Source organism: Camelina sativa, chromosome 18 (assembly GCF_030686135.1).
Source record: "Camelina sativa cultivar CO46 ecotype springtype chromosome 18, ASM3068613v1".
NCBI lineage: Eukaryota > Viridiplantae > Streptophyta > Magnoliopsida > Brassicales > Brassicaceae > Camelina > Camelina sativa.
The window spans coordinates 18,738,794-18,754,994 of record NC_141897.1 but is presented as its reverse complement, the minus strand read 5'-3'; the positions used below and the strand labels follow the sequence as shown (position 1 = coordinate 18,754,994).

Sequence of the window (16,201 nt, the reverse complement as noted above, 5' to 3'; positions counted from 1 at the left end):
ATGGCTCCGACGAAGCCAAAGAGAATCCGACAAACGACTGCTCCGACAAAGCCAAAGAGGAGAAGTGGTGGCGTTAACCTAATTGTTCGGGATGTCCCTCGTTTGGACCCTCATTTATGCCATATGGGCCTAGGCCCAATTTCCTCTCCATGGTGGCCCATCTCCTTAAGGTATCCCACACGTAATACGCTCAAGGATTCCAGGTTTGGTCTGAATTTTCTTATGTCCCATCCTAGCGAACCATTGTCTCGACTTCTGGAACTAGCTGATAGAAGACGTCGATTAGAACCTAGTCAAACAATGTTCCTTTGTTGGTACAAACTGCTTATGAGAACCTGGCTTTTAGAATTACCTAAGGATAGCATCCTCTTCAGGAACCTTACCCTTGAAATCCCCAATCCCATCTATCATCAATTCAACCTAGAGTTTGTTCTTCGGCTTCTTGGCAACTCCGACTACAAGCTTTGTGTGGAATTCCTTAAGCTCCATTGCCATTGGCTTCATGCGAGGGAGGACACACCTGCTCTGTTACAGTGTTGCATCTATCTATGTAACTACACTCTTATTGAAACCCCCACTACCTTTTTTAACCAACTGCCAAAAGGATGTAAGCTCGGGCTGCTTTCTCTCTCCCAAGGTTCAACCGACTACAAGCTTTGTATGGATCTCCTTAACCTCCAAGGCCATTGGCTTCATGGGAGGGAGGACTCACCTGCTATGTTACGGTTTTGCACCTCTTACTTATGTTTCCCGAAGTTAGCTTCATCTAATGCCAAGAGTTATGAGCCCACAAGTTTGAAGATCCTTGGTTTCTTGGTTATGATCCTTATCATATTGGCTGACACCCAAATCCTTGTCTCCCTCATGGAGCACCCTTCTAAAAGCTTGGTTGCATATTTTGCGCATAGCGATTATGATCACAAGCTGATCAAGGAAGTCGCGAAGTTATTCTTCATGGTCGACTCCACAATGGTCTCAAAAGATTTTTCAAACTGTACCCCTTTGGAAAACTCATGTAACCATTATCTCTATCCCTCTTGTTATGTTTTAACCTTTGATTGTCTGAATTTCCCTCTCTTGAGGCTTTAACTAATGAAAGTTCTTGTTTGCACAAAAAAAAAAATCTATACATTATAATAATTAAAAAACTATGTGTTATACAGTTTTCTTTGAAAATTTGCGTAGAACAAGAGGCTGCAGCCGACATTACCCGTGTCTATATAAGACCCTTACTTTTTTCAATTCCAACATAGTTCAAAAACCGCACACACACACAAAAGATCCATTTCTAACGCAGAGAAAAAGAGAGAGAGAGAGAGAAGGTATTGACGTATTGTATTGCTGACATGGCAAAGAGCAAAGACAGTTCGCTACTAGACCGGTTGAGACAAGCCGTGAATAAAGTAAAGTTCGTGTTAAGTTTCAAGATAAACAGCCTATGGAGTCTCGTACCGATGCTTGGCTCTTCCTCTTCTTCCTCGTCTCTTCGGTTAAGTTTCAACGAGAGACCCGGTTTAGCAGCGGCATATACAGAGAGTGAACCGGGCTCTTCAAGAGGAGCGTTGTATAGAACCGGGAGTTACGATCCATCCTCGGACGAAGACATAGACAGCAAAGCTGAGATGTTCATAGCTAATTTCTACAAGCAGCTTAAGATTGAGAGACAAATCTCTTTGGAACTTAAATATTGTTTGGGTAATAATCAGAGTTTCAACTACAGGTCGCCTTAAATTTTCTTTTCACTTTTATTCATTCGTTCATATTTGTTGTAATAAATAAGATCCTATAAATTTCATTGGGTCAGAGGGGGAGAGGCCTGCTATATCTTTTTGTAGTGGTTGGCTTATCCCATTGTTATTAGTGTCACATTTGTTCATTTACATTTTATAATGATCTCATGAGAGGAAAATGTGATAATATGTAATTTCATTTCATCGGTTTGGGTGAGTATTCAAAGCTTTTGTTTGATGCGTTCCATGGAACTACTGTATATGGTCTTGTTTTCAGTTATTACTAGATTTGAATCCGCGGTACACCGCAGACATATAATTTCTATTATAATTTATATTTTATGTTGTATCTATATGTTAAATATTGAATGTTTTGTAAATAGAGGAATAACTAAATTTTCTAGTTGTTGTATAGCTAAATATTTATATTATTTTTTACCTACAATACACATCATAACCATTTGTTTGTTATATTTAGTTTGTTTTGTTTAGTGTTTGAGATTCTATTTTGATTTTTAATTATTATAACAAAAAAATAAGAGATCTAAATACATAATCAATAATTATACGCTGTGACTAAATCACATTTTTCATAATGATTTAATTATTTTATACAATCTTAGTTAAATCAACTTGATTTTATGTCAAATATTCTAAATAGTAGTGTTGAGAAATAATTAATTAAGGATTTAACCCGTGTTAACACAAATTTAATAATATTTTATTAATTTCAGCATGTTCTCTTTATAACTCATCTACTATATAACCACATTATATAGTATTTTAGAAATTTTTTAATTTTACATATTCATAATAATTAAATTTTTTATTAAATTTATATATGTTAATTATAATATTTAAATAATTTTCAATCGAAGTTTTTATTACGTTAAGAATCAAAGCTCACAGATTTTGGAAAACAAAATGAGAATCAAATTGTTTTTTCTTTGTTTATGAAGAAGGATTCAGATATAAAATATCTTTAAAACACAACATAATGTATGGTTAAATATATGATAGCTTCTATTTCTATATTGATTGCTGTTATTTTCTTAATTGAAATAAAATGTAAAATATTTATAAAACAAAATCTGGAATAATGTTAGTTTTGGAAATTTTTTAGGGGTTAATGTTGTAAATATTTTTTTAAAAAAAAAATCTAAAAGGATATAACACAAAATTATGTACTTCAAAAAATGTTAATACAGATGAGCATAATAAAGTTTCTTGCGATCATCATTATATTCATGTTTTAATTTTCCTAAATGAGTCGTGTGGTCCTCCATTGGCCTACATTCTTCTTCTAAAGGATGTGACCTAATTGGGCTGAATTTGGATATTGGACGTTATTGCTAATTGACTACGTTTACCTCCACTTTAGGCCCACAAAAACTCCGAAACTAAGCATTAAGCATCATTGACCATTGTACTCGTTTTGACTTTGCAAAATAAGTCAATGATGTAAATCTAAAAACACTTTTGCATTTTTTCTTTTCATTTTCCACACACTTTTGCATTTAGATCAAATGTTTCTTATGAATAACATTTTGCAAATCGTATAACAAAATAGACACAATTTTTTTTGATGGAGTATGAGTCATACAAATCTAACTATCTAAGCAAGTACTAAGATCTAGTGGAAGTCAACGGCTGAATTAAGAAGTGGCAAGATGAGACTGTTGCGGGTCACGAAATTCGAAACCCACCCACGTTCCTTATTTTTATTTTACCAAATTTAATTTTGACTCCAATCACCTTACTTTCAATTTTGCAAGCTATATGTATATATATATATATATTTTTTTTTTAACTTTAAAGAAGCATTTAATTTTATATATTCAACATTTCTGGCCAGACATTAGGCTTAGATCCACCACTTTTTTGCTTCCAACTAAATATCCATATTCAAGTTGAACTCATTTGACTTATATTTTGTTAAAAGAATGTAGGAAATAAAAAAAGATGATTCATTCAGAATTCAAGAAAAGAAAAAATCATTATCTACAGTGTAACTAATAAAGTAAATATATAAATAAGTAGAGACAATAGCATGATGAATGGCGTGAAATCTTGAAGCACTGCACTTGCTTCATTTACAAACTCAACTTTGAACCTCACGTTCCTTAAGCTTCTCTAAAGCTCTTTTTTGCTTCCCCATAACCCCAAAAAAACAAAATATCCTAATGCGTTTCATTTAAGGTAAAAAGAAGTTTCGTTTTTATTTATTTAGTTTCTTACTTCTTCCTCCTCTGTTTCTCCAACATCTCCTAAAGCTCCATTTGAAGAAAAGAAAAAGAAGATGAAAAATTATACTCCAAGATCGGAAGGAAGAAAGTTCATAATCCCTTCTTTCTTCTTCATCATAGCTCTTTGTGTATTAGCTTTCATCAACGAGATCAGATTCGACAGCTTATTGAGCTTTGGAAGATGTGCTTTGTCCAACGTCCCGATGAATAACAATAATGGTTCATCGTTGTTGTCTTCTTCTTCTGGTGATGATGAGATTAGGATTCTTATTGGAATCCTTACGCTTCCTGATCAGTACCCACGTAGGCATTTTCTCCGGATGATCTACGGTACACAAGTTGTTCCGGACGGTGTTAAGGTTGATGTGAAGTTTGTGTTTTGTAACCTGACTAAAGAAGACCAGAAAGTGCTTGTTGCTTTGGAGATTATGCGTTTTGATGATATCATCATACTCAATTGCAATGAGAATATGAATAAAGGTAACTGGTTTATCTCAAACCCACTCTTATTTTGGTTACATGCTTGGTTTGATTTGGTATAATCATACAGAAACAGAGAAACTTGCTAATTATGTCACTTTATGTTTCGGTCTAGGTATTTTTTTTATATGTAGAAATTCTTAGAAACACACAAAAGTCGAATTGAATTTTTCTTCTTTCCTCTATATTTAGTCTTTAGCAAAGTCTTAGTTCGATTTGGAGCGGCTTAATTAGTTGAATTTTAACTAACTTAACTCTTGCAAATATCTACAGGCAAAACGTACACATACTTCTCAAGCTTACCAGAGTTATTCAACGAAACCGATGCACCAAACCCACCGTACCATTACGTAATGAAAGCCGACGACGACACATACATAAGACTAGAAAGTCTCGTTGCATCTCTAAGACCACTACCTCGAGAAGATCTCTACTACGGCTACGTCATTCCATGTCCAAGCATGGACCCATTCGTCCACTACATGTCAGGAATGGGTTACTTAGTCTCATGGGACATTGCGGTTTGGCTCAAAGACTCGGAAATTCCCAAGAAACATCTAGAAGGTCCTGAAGACAAAGTGTTTGGCGATTGGATTAGAGAAGGAAGACGAGGAAAAAACCGGTTTAACGCTAAGTGGTCGATGTATAATTTCCCCGAGCCACCGACTAGATGCACACATGAGCTTTGGCCTGAGACTATTGCCGTTCATTTGTTAAAGAACCAAGAGAAGTGGATACGTACATTGAACTATTTCAATGTTACTAGCAATCTCAAGCCTTCTAAATTATACCACATACCGTAGATAGACTCTTGTTTTTATCAGATTCTCATATTTTTATTCTTAACACTGTTCTCTAAAATTGATTTTGTGATCGTTATATTACTCTCTCTAATAATCGATATTTTTTTTGGTCGGATGTGTAGTAAACTACAGTAAAACCTCTATAAATTAATAATGTTGGGACTAAGACATTTTATTAATTTATAGTGATATTAATTTATCTATAAATTAATAATTATTATTTTAAAGTGTAAATTAATAATTAATAATTTATAGATATATTTTTAATTGTTTATTTTTAAAAAAAATATGAATTGGAACAACTATAGCAAAATAAGATTAAACTTTCGGATGTTATAAATTTTATGGTTTAGGAATTGAACTTGTAATATTTAGAAAGCACTATTTACAATAAATTACAAATATTATAGACAAATTGACTTATACACATGAGACACATAAATTCAAATATATGAATAATAATATCAATTCTCCTATTTTAATAATCTGTCAAATTATCAAATTGTAAATGATGCATATCTAAAAATTAAAACTTTAAATTTAATTATTTGTATGACATGTTATAAAATATTTTAGAGATATCATTATAGGTTGAAAATACAAACATTACAATTGTTCTATAGAATTGAGTTTTAGGAGAAACATACACTATTATATCAGTATATATATATATATATATTTACATAATTATTAATTTATGATATTATTAGGATCATATTTTATAAGGAGATTTCGAAAAAATTATTATTTTATTATCTTATCGAATATTGTTAATTTTTACATTGGTCCGACTTGGGACCAGCAAAATTTATTAATTTATAGTGTTTATTAATTTATAGAGTATTAATTTATAGAGGTTTTACTGTAATTAAGGATTGTCCATATTATATTTTCTGTTTTTACTCTAAACTTGACTTAATTATTGCTTTTAGCAAAATCAAGGAAAAAAAATCAAAATTTGGTCCTCATGTCATGTGCACCAACATCAGGGGTATAATCGTCATTTCAAATAGCTGAAGCGAAGGCGGCCTGGGGGAGTGAATGGGCCTCACGAATCAGCTACAAGCTTTGCCTGTGACATAAGTTATATCACAGACGAATAAGCAAAAAAGCCTTTATTAAGAAAAGAGGAAAAGCGTGACCTAACGAACTTGAACGTCAAGTGACAATATCATTGCTCTCATCGAGAGAGCGTTGGCCTTCTCCTCTCTTCTTCTTCACCTTTGAGTTTCTCGAGGCTTTTTTTTTGTTTTTTTTTAAAATTTTACTGCCAAATAGTGTTTACTGTCTTCTTCTTCTTCTTCTTCCTCAGCCGCCGTCGCCTGATTCTATTACCGAAGGCGACGGAAGTAGTTTTTTAGGGTTTATCGAACGAAGCTACTTTTGATTGTTATCGATTCCGCTTGTATTCGTCGATCTTCCATTTTCGTATCGTAAGGAATTTATCTTCTCTATCTCGTTAGTTTTTGATTCTTTCTTCTCGGTGTAGAACAAACGAGCTGAGATGATCTTAAGCTGAATAGTTTCTTTTGAATTTAGTTTATGCTAAGTTATAGATTCTGGAGATTTGGCTTTTTTTGATCGATTTCGATTCTCTCGATCTGTTTCTCGCCATTTTTTTGGTGTGTGTGTGTGTTACTTCCATTTCACAGAGGCTTTAGATTAGTATAGAAGAGACCTGTAATTGTAAGAATTTGAAGAATTTGGATTGGTACTTCCAACAGAAGAACATAAATATCTAATTGGTTGCTGAATCTTTCATCTTTGAATACTGGTGATTTGCCTTTAGGTATTAATGTGTTAATGTGTATCTAACTCTTCTGTGCGGAGGACTTATGTGTCTGCTTTACTACTTTGTAGGCATTTATTGTTTTCTACATCCGAAGATGGGAAGTAGCAGTCCTGCTCCGTTTGCAGAGATTGGCAAGAAAGCCAAAGGTTAAGAACTTAAACAAGTCTTGGACATTGCTTTTTCTGTGTTTGTGGTTCCCATTTATTGACTATTAGTTATTGAATCACCTGCAGATCTCCTGAACAAGGACTACATTTTTGACCACAAGTTTACTCTGACAATGCTGAGTACTGCAGGAACGGTAAGTAGGATATACTTTCACTTGGATACTTTCACTTCAATGGAGTAAATCCATCTTATAGAAATACATAATTTGTTTATAAGAACCGTTGACGATTATTGTGCCACGATATAGACTGTGCTCAATATACCCAGGGAATTGCTTATGAATACTAGTATTACATGCTTTTTAAATCCTAAATGGTTGCAGCATTTCGTAGAAGCATGGTCTTTGATATCTACATAATGGTTTGATTTATCGTAAGTTGGTGAATATTGGCTGTGACTGTGATAGTGTCATCTAAGTAGGGCTGTATAGTTTACTTCCCCATTAAACTAATGTTTTTAAATTGCTTTAAACCTGTGTAAACGATACTGCATAATGATGTTTTTCTTTCCTACAGGAATTTGTGGCTACTGGTTTGAAGAAGGATGATTTCTTTTTTGGCGATATAAGCACACTATATAAAGGTCAAAACACCATTGTTGATCTGAAAATCGACAGCCACTCTAGTGTAAGCAAATTTCTCTAGTGATGCATGTTCTTGCACCTTAACTGTCCTAAACCATGTTACTGAACATATATCTTATGCAGGTGTCGACGAAAGTAACTGTCAAAAATCTCATGCCATCTGCTAAAGCTGTTATTAGCTTCAAAATACCTGATCACAAGTCTGGCAAGGTCAGTGCATATCCCATTATGAGAAACACGACTAGTATCATATTGTCTCAGTCTAATGGTAGTGTCAAGTCATGACCTGTTTATTTGCTATTATTTCAGCTGGATGTGCAATATGTTCACCCTCATGCTACGCTTAATTCCAGCATTGGCCTCAACCCAACTCCTCTGCTAGATGTATCAGCAACTATCGGAAGCAAGAATGTTTATCTTGGTGGTGAAGTCAGTTTCGACACAGCTTCATCATCACTAACCAAGTACAATGCAGGGATCGGTTTCAACAACCAAGACATCTCTGCTGCACTCATACTGTAAGAAACAACACGATGCTTCATTTTTTCAGTCTGCTTTTGGCTGTGGTTCATGAGGACTATTTATATTGTAGGGAGGATAAAGGGGAGAGTCTAAGAGCTACTTACGTTCACACGGTGAACCAAACCACATCCTTTGGCGCAGAACTGATCCGTCGCTTCTCCAATTATAACAACATCTTCACCGTCGGAAGCTCTCACTCTTTGGATCCATTGACAGTGGTTAAGACGAGATTTTCTGACAGCGGGAAAGCAGGGATGGTGGTCCAGAGAGAATGGAGACCGAAGTCGCACATCACTTTCTCAGCTGAGTATGACTCAAAGGCTGTGACCTCTTCACCGAGGCTTGGTCTCGCCCTCGCCCTCAAACCATAAAACAAGAAAGAGCTCTCTTATATATATCAGTTTGGAACACAAATTAAACAGTTCAATTTTTTTTCCCAAAGTGCTAAAAGATCTCCCTCAAATGGAAGGGTTTGTAGGGTTATGAAATCACTTTTTGCATTAAAATTTGTTTTTTAATTGTGATGTGAAAGAAAAGGGAGTGAGCAAAACCCGATTTTTTTGAGATGGAACTTGTTTTTGTTTCTAGAGGCTGTGGTTTCTCTTGATTTGATCGACCTGTATAAACGTACGACAACGTCCTAAGCTTGCAAGATTTAATCCATTAGGTGTAATTTTGTCACATCATTGCTTGCATTAGGGGTTTGCACTGTGCGTAGCCGTTAATTTTGTGTGTTAATCCAAAACAGAAGAAATTTTCACAGCGATGGATCAGTTTTAGTTACGCTTTTTATTACGAAGTAGAAGTGATCTGCTATATCCTCAAGGTCATTAATGCTTTTAAAAGAGATGTTATCTTTAGCACATGCTAGGTTTTGAACCCACGTGGGTATATTTGATATATTTTGATGAAAACTATATATGATTGATGACGGTAGTAAAATATTATCTTATAAAAAAATTAAATTAGTATTAAAAAAAAAGTTATATTTCAGATACATAATTTTTTGAAATATAAAAATCAGTTGTGTTATAAAATCAAATCTGATAAAAAAATCATGAATTTAACTCGACATCCAGGCGAGGCGAATTAAACTGACGACCTCACATATATTAAACCATTTCATTGACCACCAGAAAAACAAAACAATTTTATCATCATGAATTTAACTTGTTTTCATATTTAATTCATCGCTACCACATATGTTTTCGTGTTTTTTATTCAATGTTTTCTTATTCTTCATATTCTTTCTTGTCATTTATATTATCAAATTTTGTGGTAATCATCATCATTAATTTTACCGTCTGGTTCTTCGCTATACTCTTTTTCTTTTTCATCCTCGTCAACTTCTTCACATTCTTCCACTAAAAAACCTTTTTTTTAGACTACCACACAACTTGTTAATCCATCAAACTCCAAGAACAAAATCATTTATTTTCTCATAAAAATAAAAAATAAGATAAAAAATAAAAAATCAATGAAAGAATATCAACTCATCTATAAAATCATACACAAAAACAAGTTTTACAACTCATAAGAAATAAAAAGCACAAACGTAGATAAATAAGATAATTTATGTTTTACATAAATACTTATAATATTTTAAACTTTTAAAAGGTTTCGAAATATAAATTTTGAACCTTTTAAAAAGTTTCAATATTTATAATATTTTAAACTTTTAAAATTTAAAAATTATAATATTTAAAATCTTTTTAAAAGCTAATAAATATTAAAACTTTTAAAATTTTCAAATATTATAATTTATTTTTTTGAAACTTTTTAAAGTTTTAATTTGATCAAATAAAAAAGCAGATCAAACCGAATATACTTTTAAACTTGGACACCTGATAAATCAAGCTTTCCTGCTCATTCGTTGTTGGAAGCATATTAATCTTATTTATACTGGTTTCGAATCTTTGTCTAAAAATTTTCTAGCCGATGTGGGATATTGTGCATAGTTCTTTTATTTCCATAAATTTTAAATTTTCCTTTTTCTAAAAAATTCTGGAAATTTAAAAAATATTAATGAATGACATGTCAAATCATGATTGATTGTTTAAAATAATTCTTAATATAAAAAATTCTGGAGATTTTAAAAAATGTTAATTAGTGAAGTGTCTAATCACAATTGGAGGTTTAAAATCCTATGTAGACGTCTTTAGGAGTTTATACTTTTTATTAGTATAGATGAGAGAAGGATGAAAATCTTGTCCTAAATGATGCACATTGCTCTCATTTACAATTATTATCATTGTTGGGTATTTTAGATAGTACTGATAAAGTTATCTGCGCAATTAAATTGGTTTCGGTCTTGTAATTATGTTGTGCAAAGATTATCGTTCTGATCACAAGAACACGCAACTGACGTCTGACGCAAGGACCACTTAAGGTTTGATTGAAGTGAATCCACCCAAAACATCTAAAAAAAGGACAATCATCGAAATTTCTTTACTCGCCGGTTACAAAAAACATAAGCCTAATCAGTCAAACGTACGAGAGAGAGACAGACCTCAAGAGTTTTCATGTCCCAAATTTTGGCCGGAGAACACGCCCTCTTACAGAGACGATCGAGATACGTAACCGATTAAGTTCATCTTGGAGCCTACACAATAAATTAAACCCTAGAATTGACACTGCACAACACAATGTTGTACTTTTTACATACTTAAAAGTCAAAATGAGAGAGAGAGATTAAAAAAAGAAGTTAGAAAGAGATGAAGATTTTGTATGGGGTGAATCAGTGAATTTATTAATAGAACTAGTATTCTACTCGTACTACGTACGGGTTGAAAATCATTTAAATATAATTTTTTAAAAAGTTAAGTTGAATTAACATACTACATACATTAACTCTCGCTTCAAATTTCCATAAACTTATGTGAACAAAGATGATTATTTGAAATGATGAAAATGTTGCTGGTTCTGCCTTCATGGTCCCCTCTCTTTGATAACGCAAAGCAAAAAACTTCTTATATCTGCAATATATAATGAACAAAATGTTTTATTAATTATGATACTGAATTAATACAGAATGTGAAAGAAAATATTTTTTAAAGACCGAGCATAGCGTAGAACGAAAAACTTCTTAAACTCCATATTTGTTGAAAAGCTCTGGTTTTGTGAATTGTCAATGTGTTGAAACTGTTTTCTCGACAACCTTCAAAACATGGTACAGAATATTACTTTGATAGCATAATAAAAGCATTTTAATATAAATTGTTTCAAACAAAACAAAAAACTTACAGAGTTACATAAGAGAGTATATGGCTGGAGGCCAAAGAACCGGCTTCCTTTTTTTTTTTTTTTCGTAAAGAACCTGCCATGGAATTAAATTTAGCCATTGACTACTACATATTTAATATACATAAAGAATTACAGATAATTTATAAAGACTAAAACTCCTAATCAAAATACCAAAACTCCTAATCTAAATACAATATGAGAGGAAGATAATAATAAAACACATTGAATTAGAACAAAAAGATAGATAGTGGTGTGACTGGTGTCTTACTCGTAGGCCTTCTTTCAAATTTTAGTGAAGGCTGTGAAGCTACAATGAGAACATTTGTTTTAAATAGGAGTAAATATCTAGTAGTTTTGAGACAAATGATTTGACCTTTATATATAGGAGATGAAATTGGTTAATGGAATAGAAAATTGTGGAGAAGTGGTTAGTTATATAGACTGAAAATTGAAAAGATAGTGGGATAGTGGACAAATGTATAGTCGGAAGAAACTGAATTTTTCTGTGCTTGTTTTTTAAATTAATTAATTTTTTTGCAAAAGTAAAATCTATGTGGCAGAATATTATTGGCTATGTGACTTGTAATTTATAGTATAAAGGATTATTTGTTATTAAATTGTTTTTTTTTTCTTTTTAAAAGAACAAGAAAGTCAAAATTTACAACCACAGATTTTTAAAGTCAGAAATCTTGACTAATCTTTAATGTTCTTAAGTATTCAACACCCTTGAAATTTTCTGTATTCTTTATAATTTTCCGTTTACTCTTCATAATTAAAGTTTGCAAACTTAAACTACCAATATTTTTGTTGACGAAAAATAAATTCCAGTTTTTTTTCTGACCAAAAGACTGATGCATACTTTTCATATATCTTATTTTAAACTCTAAATGTAAAAAGTTAAAGGCTGAATCGAAGTAAAAGAATTGCTAATACGCTTGCTCATTACATTTGCGGATTTGCCCTTTCTGGCTTAGTTACAAAATTAAGAGGTAGATAAATAAAAACAATAAGAAACGACAAAACAACATTAGTTGTACATATAGATTTAAGAGTTTGTTTTGCATACTAGTACATTTTGAAAACTTAATTGGTAAACTAATACATTTACTATTCAAAATTAGAAAAATAGGTGTTGTGTAATAGAAAATGTGTAAGATAGGAGAGATTGTGGGACATATGTTTGGATGAGAAGATTACCAAAAGGGTATGTGTGTATGAGAAATAAAGTTTTTTTTCTTTCAATCATAATTATTCAAATAATTGTTAATATAATTTTTTTTAGAAATTTTCTTGGATACAAAAAAAATCTATATATTTTTCTTTACAATATGATATTAATTTTATTTAATATTTTTTATATATATTATATACATTTTTTGCATCCGTACACCTTATTTAGTGTACAGATGTCTATACACCTTATTTTGTACACTTAATAATGTGTATGAACATCTATACACTTAATAATGTATACGGACATCTGTACACTTAATAATGTGTACGGATATAAAATTTGTAAAAAAAAAATTAACATTATCAAAGAAAATCATCAAACAAAATGCATATCAAAAAGGAAAAAAACTTAGATTTTTATACATCTTTAAAATTTTAGAAAACCAATTTTAATTACCCAGCATTTTTTTTTTTAAGATTGTTGGGAGCATATTTTAAAAAAAAAAGATAGAGTCTAAATGGCATGTGTTGTAAATATGAAATGTTGATGAAGGTTGAAAGGTCTTGTGAACAGTAGAAAACAGTAAAAAATATGGAATTTGCTAATTGTAAATAGTGATTGTACTACTTCTACAATTTTGTTTTAAAAACTGTCTATTTTGCCAAATAACTCTAGATTTAAATAGTAGTAAATCAAATAGTTTAGGTGATTCTTGGTGCTATGCATATGATTTTATTTTTTTCATCTTGTAATATACTCTTTGGTCATGTTTCCCTCAGTGTCACGTTTATTCTGATTATGTGAAGATACTTTGGCGTATTTAACTTCGCATTTTTGGGTCCCAAATACCAAAGTTGGTAGTAATCTTTAAAAAAAATACGTCATCCCTTTCAAAATATAAAATGTTTTAGTGAAGAGGTTTGTTTTATAATATATGATGTTTTCAAGTTTCTATGCAACTTTTAGATTAGTTTAGTATTTTATATTATGTAGTATTGTTTCTGATTGGTTGAACTTGTTAAAAGTAAAGATTTTTTTAATCTGCGTGCTTTAGTTAAAACATCCTATATTTTGAAACGGAGGGAGTAGTTGTTTGTGCCAATGAATTATTTGCAAATGACAAATGCATATATAATTAGTCCAACCCATACAATGTTCTCAAAGAATCTGTCAAACTGTCATGTGTTTTCCATTCCAAAATTATTTGGAGCACATGAAATGTTTGCCTCTTTTATTGATTCAAAATCTTGTTTATTCTCTTGAGTTAAAACTGCATTGTTTGTTAATAATATGTTCAACTACATTCATCTTACTTTTTTTATTTTCACAAATCAATCATAAAGTTCGAATGAAGTCAACCTGAACGTAGATTTTTTTCACAAGGCATTTTACCTTTTAGCTGTGTACCTGTCTGAAACATTTTACTTTGCAACAACCCAAAATTCTTTTTAACCTTATATACTTTTGTGAACTATCACATCATCACCACATCAGTTCTTCACCTTTTTTTATATTCACACCTCCTGGAAATAACAATATTTTCCTTTTGGTTTAAATGTATATCATAATTTGTTTATTAGATTCATTTTACATTGTAATTACTATACATTTTTTTTTGTTCAACTGATTTCTATTGATTTTGAGGAAAATATACTACTGTTACAAGGATTACATGGATCTACCACCTAGCTTTCCAAAAAAATACCTGCTAGCTCCCCATAATTAGTCTAAACCTACCTTAGCCAAACTCACCATTCAAGTAGACCTGGCCTATCCAAAAAATGGTTAACACAAATCCCATTTAGACAATACAATCAACACCCTCAAAACACTATAAAGAGGAACAGAGTCTCTCATCTTCAAACACTCCCTGTAACCAAGCCGGATACCCGGACGCCACATAGGATTGTAGGCGACAATCACTTGTAACACTATGAGCAATGAGAGAAGCTCCTCTATTAGCTTTTGGGTTTTCTACTACCAGTGGCCACTGATCAAAAAACCTTAGACACTTTAACAATTCCCCTGTTTCATACGCAAAGGAAGGCCACGCAATCGGTCTCAGAATGCATTTAACCAGCTGGACATCTTCAATCGCTATAATCACATTCACACATCTATGACTCGCCAAACTTTCAACAGCCCATCGTGTAGCTAGAAAGCTTGCTTGGTCTCTGTTTGGCACATTCGAGAAAGCCCTACGGCTATGCAAAATAACCGTACCTTCATTATTCCTCAACACCCAGGACCCTCCTGCAAGTTGGTTTCTTTTTGACCAAGAGATCCCCACATTGCATTTAACCCAATTGGTTGGTGGACACTCCCACCTCACATCGTTGGTTACAACCTCCGGTAACGGGTTTCGTCTTTCGGCCTCCCCTTCTGCTCCAGTCGATTCTTCCTCCCTCATATCTTCCCCATTGGAATCCATTTTCTGAGCCACTTTCCATTCCTCCACATCATCGCGGATTTTTTGCACTGATTGGATAGGTGAAAAACATTTTCCTTCAAAAAAGAAACTATTCCTGTTTTTCCATATACGCCATATGATCCACGGGAAGCTATTTCTTAGCACAGAAGGCCACTCCTTATTACCTCTATTTACCAGCAAATGATGCATATTGGAGTATACTGAGCCTTTATCAAAACCAAACTCTGGAGACGGATAGTCCGATAGCGCCCACACTTGTCTTGCTCCAATACACTCAAAAAGCACATGGTTAATTGATTCTCCCTCCTGTCCACATACGTGACATCTCTCATCCAAATGCAAACCTCTCTGATTTAGTTTTGAAAGAACAGGTAAAGCACCACTCAACACTTTCCAAAGAAACACTTTGAGTTTGGGATCTGTTTGTAGCTTCCACACCTGAGCTTTCAAGATATTGAGAGATGGTTTTGCTTCCTGATAAATCAGATGCTTATTTATTTGACCAGCAAACCAGTAAGCCGACTTAACCGTAAAATCCCCACTCTTATTAAATCTCCAAACCATGAAATCTTCTCTATCCACCACCGGTTTGTGTTTCTTTATTCGCACCACATCGACTGGCAGGAAATGATACTCTAGCTTCTGGTCATCCCAATCTCTTGTCTGAAAATCTATAAGGTCTTTTACTCTGAGATTAATATTAATCACAGAGTTTTTATCCAAGGCGGTCTCATGATTTCAGCTTCCACCCACGGATCCATCCAAACCTGTAGTGATTCCCCATTTCCAACTCTAGTACGTAAACCTTTTTTGAGCAAATCTCTTCCGAATATAATACTTCTCCATCCGTACGATGGTCTTTGGCCAACCCCTCCTTCCATGAAGAAAGAATTTGGATAATATCTCGACTTTACTATCTTAGAGAAAAAGCTGTTGGGATATTGTATTAATTTCCACGCTTGTTTAGCCAAGAGAGTTTGGTTAAATAAACTAATATCCCGAAATCTCATTCCTCCCAGATCTTTAATC

At 32.8% G+C, this 16,201-nt stretch overlaps 3 protein-coding genes and 1 long non-coding RNA gene across 4 annotated transcripts; 3 read left to right on the top strand and 1 right to left on the bottom strand.

The window, feature by feature from the left end:
• Positions 1 to 1,315: 1,315 nt before the first annotated feature.
• Positions 1,316 to 1,975, top strand: LOC104761836 (uncharacterized). The gene has a single exon (XM_010484972.3). The coding sequence runs from the start codon at positions 1,347 to 1,349 to the stop codon at positions 1,728 to 1,730; it is 384 nt and encodes a 127-aa protein (XP_010483274.1). The 5' UTR covers positions 1,316 to 1,346; the 3' UTR covers positions 1,731 to 1,975.
• Positions 1,976 to 3,789: 1,814 nt separating this feature from the next.
• LOC104761833 (beta-1,3-galactosyltransferase pvg3-like) lies at positions 3,790 to 5,374 on the top strand. The gene is made up of 2 exons (XM_010484969.2): positions 3,790 to 4,456; positions 4,730 to 5,374. Exons 1-2 carry the CDS (start codon positions 4,030 to 4,032, stop codon positions 5,257 to 5,259), a joined length of 957 nt encoding a protein of 318 aa, XP_010483271.1. The 5' UTR covers positions 3,790 to 4,029; the 3' UTR covers positions 5,260 to 5,374.
• A 955-nt stretch (positions 5,375 to 6,329) lies between these two features.
• LOC104761832 (mitochondrial outer membrane protein porin 4) lies at positions 6,330 to 8,888 on the top strand. Its single transcript, XM_010484968.3, has 7 exons — positions 6,330 to 6,692; positions 7,120 to 7,197; positions 7,285 to 7,352; positions 7,735 to 7,845; positions 7,926 to 8,012; positions 8,112 to 8,320; positions 8,395 to 8,888. The coding sequence occupies exons 2-7, from the start codon at positions 7,146 to 7,148 to the stop codon at positions 8,693 to 8,695; spliced, it is 828 nt and encodes a 275-aa protein (XP_010483270.2). The 5' UTR covers positions 6,330 to 6,692; positions 7,120 to 7,145; the 3' UTR covers positions 8,696 to 8,888.
• A 2,181-nt stretch (positions 8,889 to 11,069) lies between these two features.
• Positions 11,070 to 11,972, bottom strand: LOC104761830 (uncharacterized). The gene is made up of 4 exons (XR_002036452.2): positions 11,836 to 11,972; positions 11,568 to 11,640; positions 11,383 to 11,481; positions 11,070 to 11,299 (listed from the first exon to the last, which is right to left on the bottom strand). It is a non-coding gene; the product is annotated as an uncharacterized LOC104761830 (long non-coding RNA).
• Between the last annotated feature and the right edge of the window lie 4,229 nt (positions 11,973 to 16,201).

Bases quoted from the DNA above. Each gene is read 5' to 3' on its own strand.
- LOC104761836 (XM_010484972.3), top strand. From the start codon at position 1,347: ATGGCAAAGAGCAAAGACAGTTCGCTACTAGACCGGTTGAGACAAGCC.
- LOC104761833 (XM_010484969.2), top strand. From the start codon at position 4,030: ATGAAAAATTATACTCCAAGATCGGAAGGAAGAAAGTTCATAATCCCT. The intron at 4,457-4,729 runs GTAACTGGTTTA...AAATATCTACAG, and splicing joins CAATGAGAATATGAATAAAG to GCAAAACGTACACATACTTC.
- LOC104761832 (XM_010484968.3), top strand. From the start codon at position 7,146: ATGGGAAGTAGCAGTCCTGCTCCGTTTGCAGAGATTGGCAAGAAAGCC. The intron at 7,353-7,734 runs GTAAGTAGGATA...TCTTTCCTACAG, and splicing joins TGCTGAGTACTGCAGGAACG to GAATTTGTGGCTACTGGTTT. The intron at 7,846-7,925 runs GTAAGCAAATTT...TATCTTATGCAG, and splicing joins AAATCGACAGCCACTCTAGT to GTGTCGACGAAAGTAACTGT.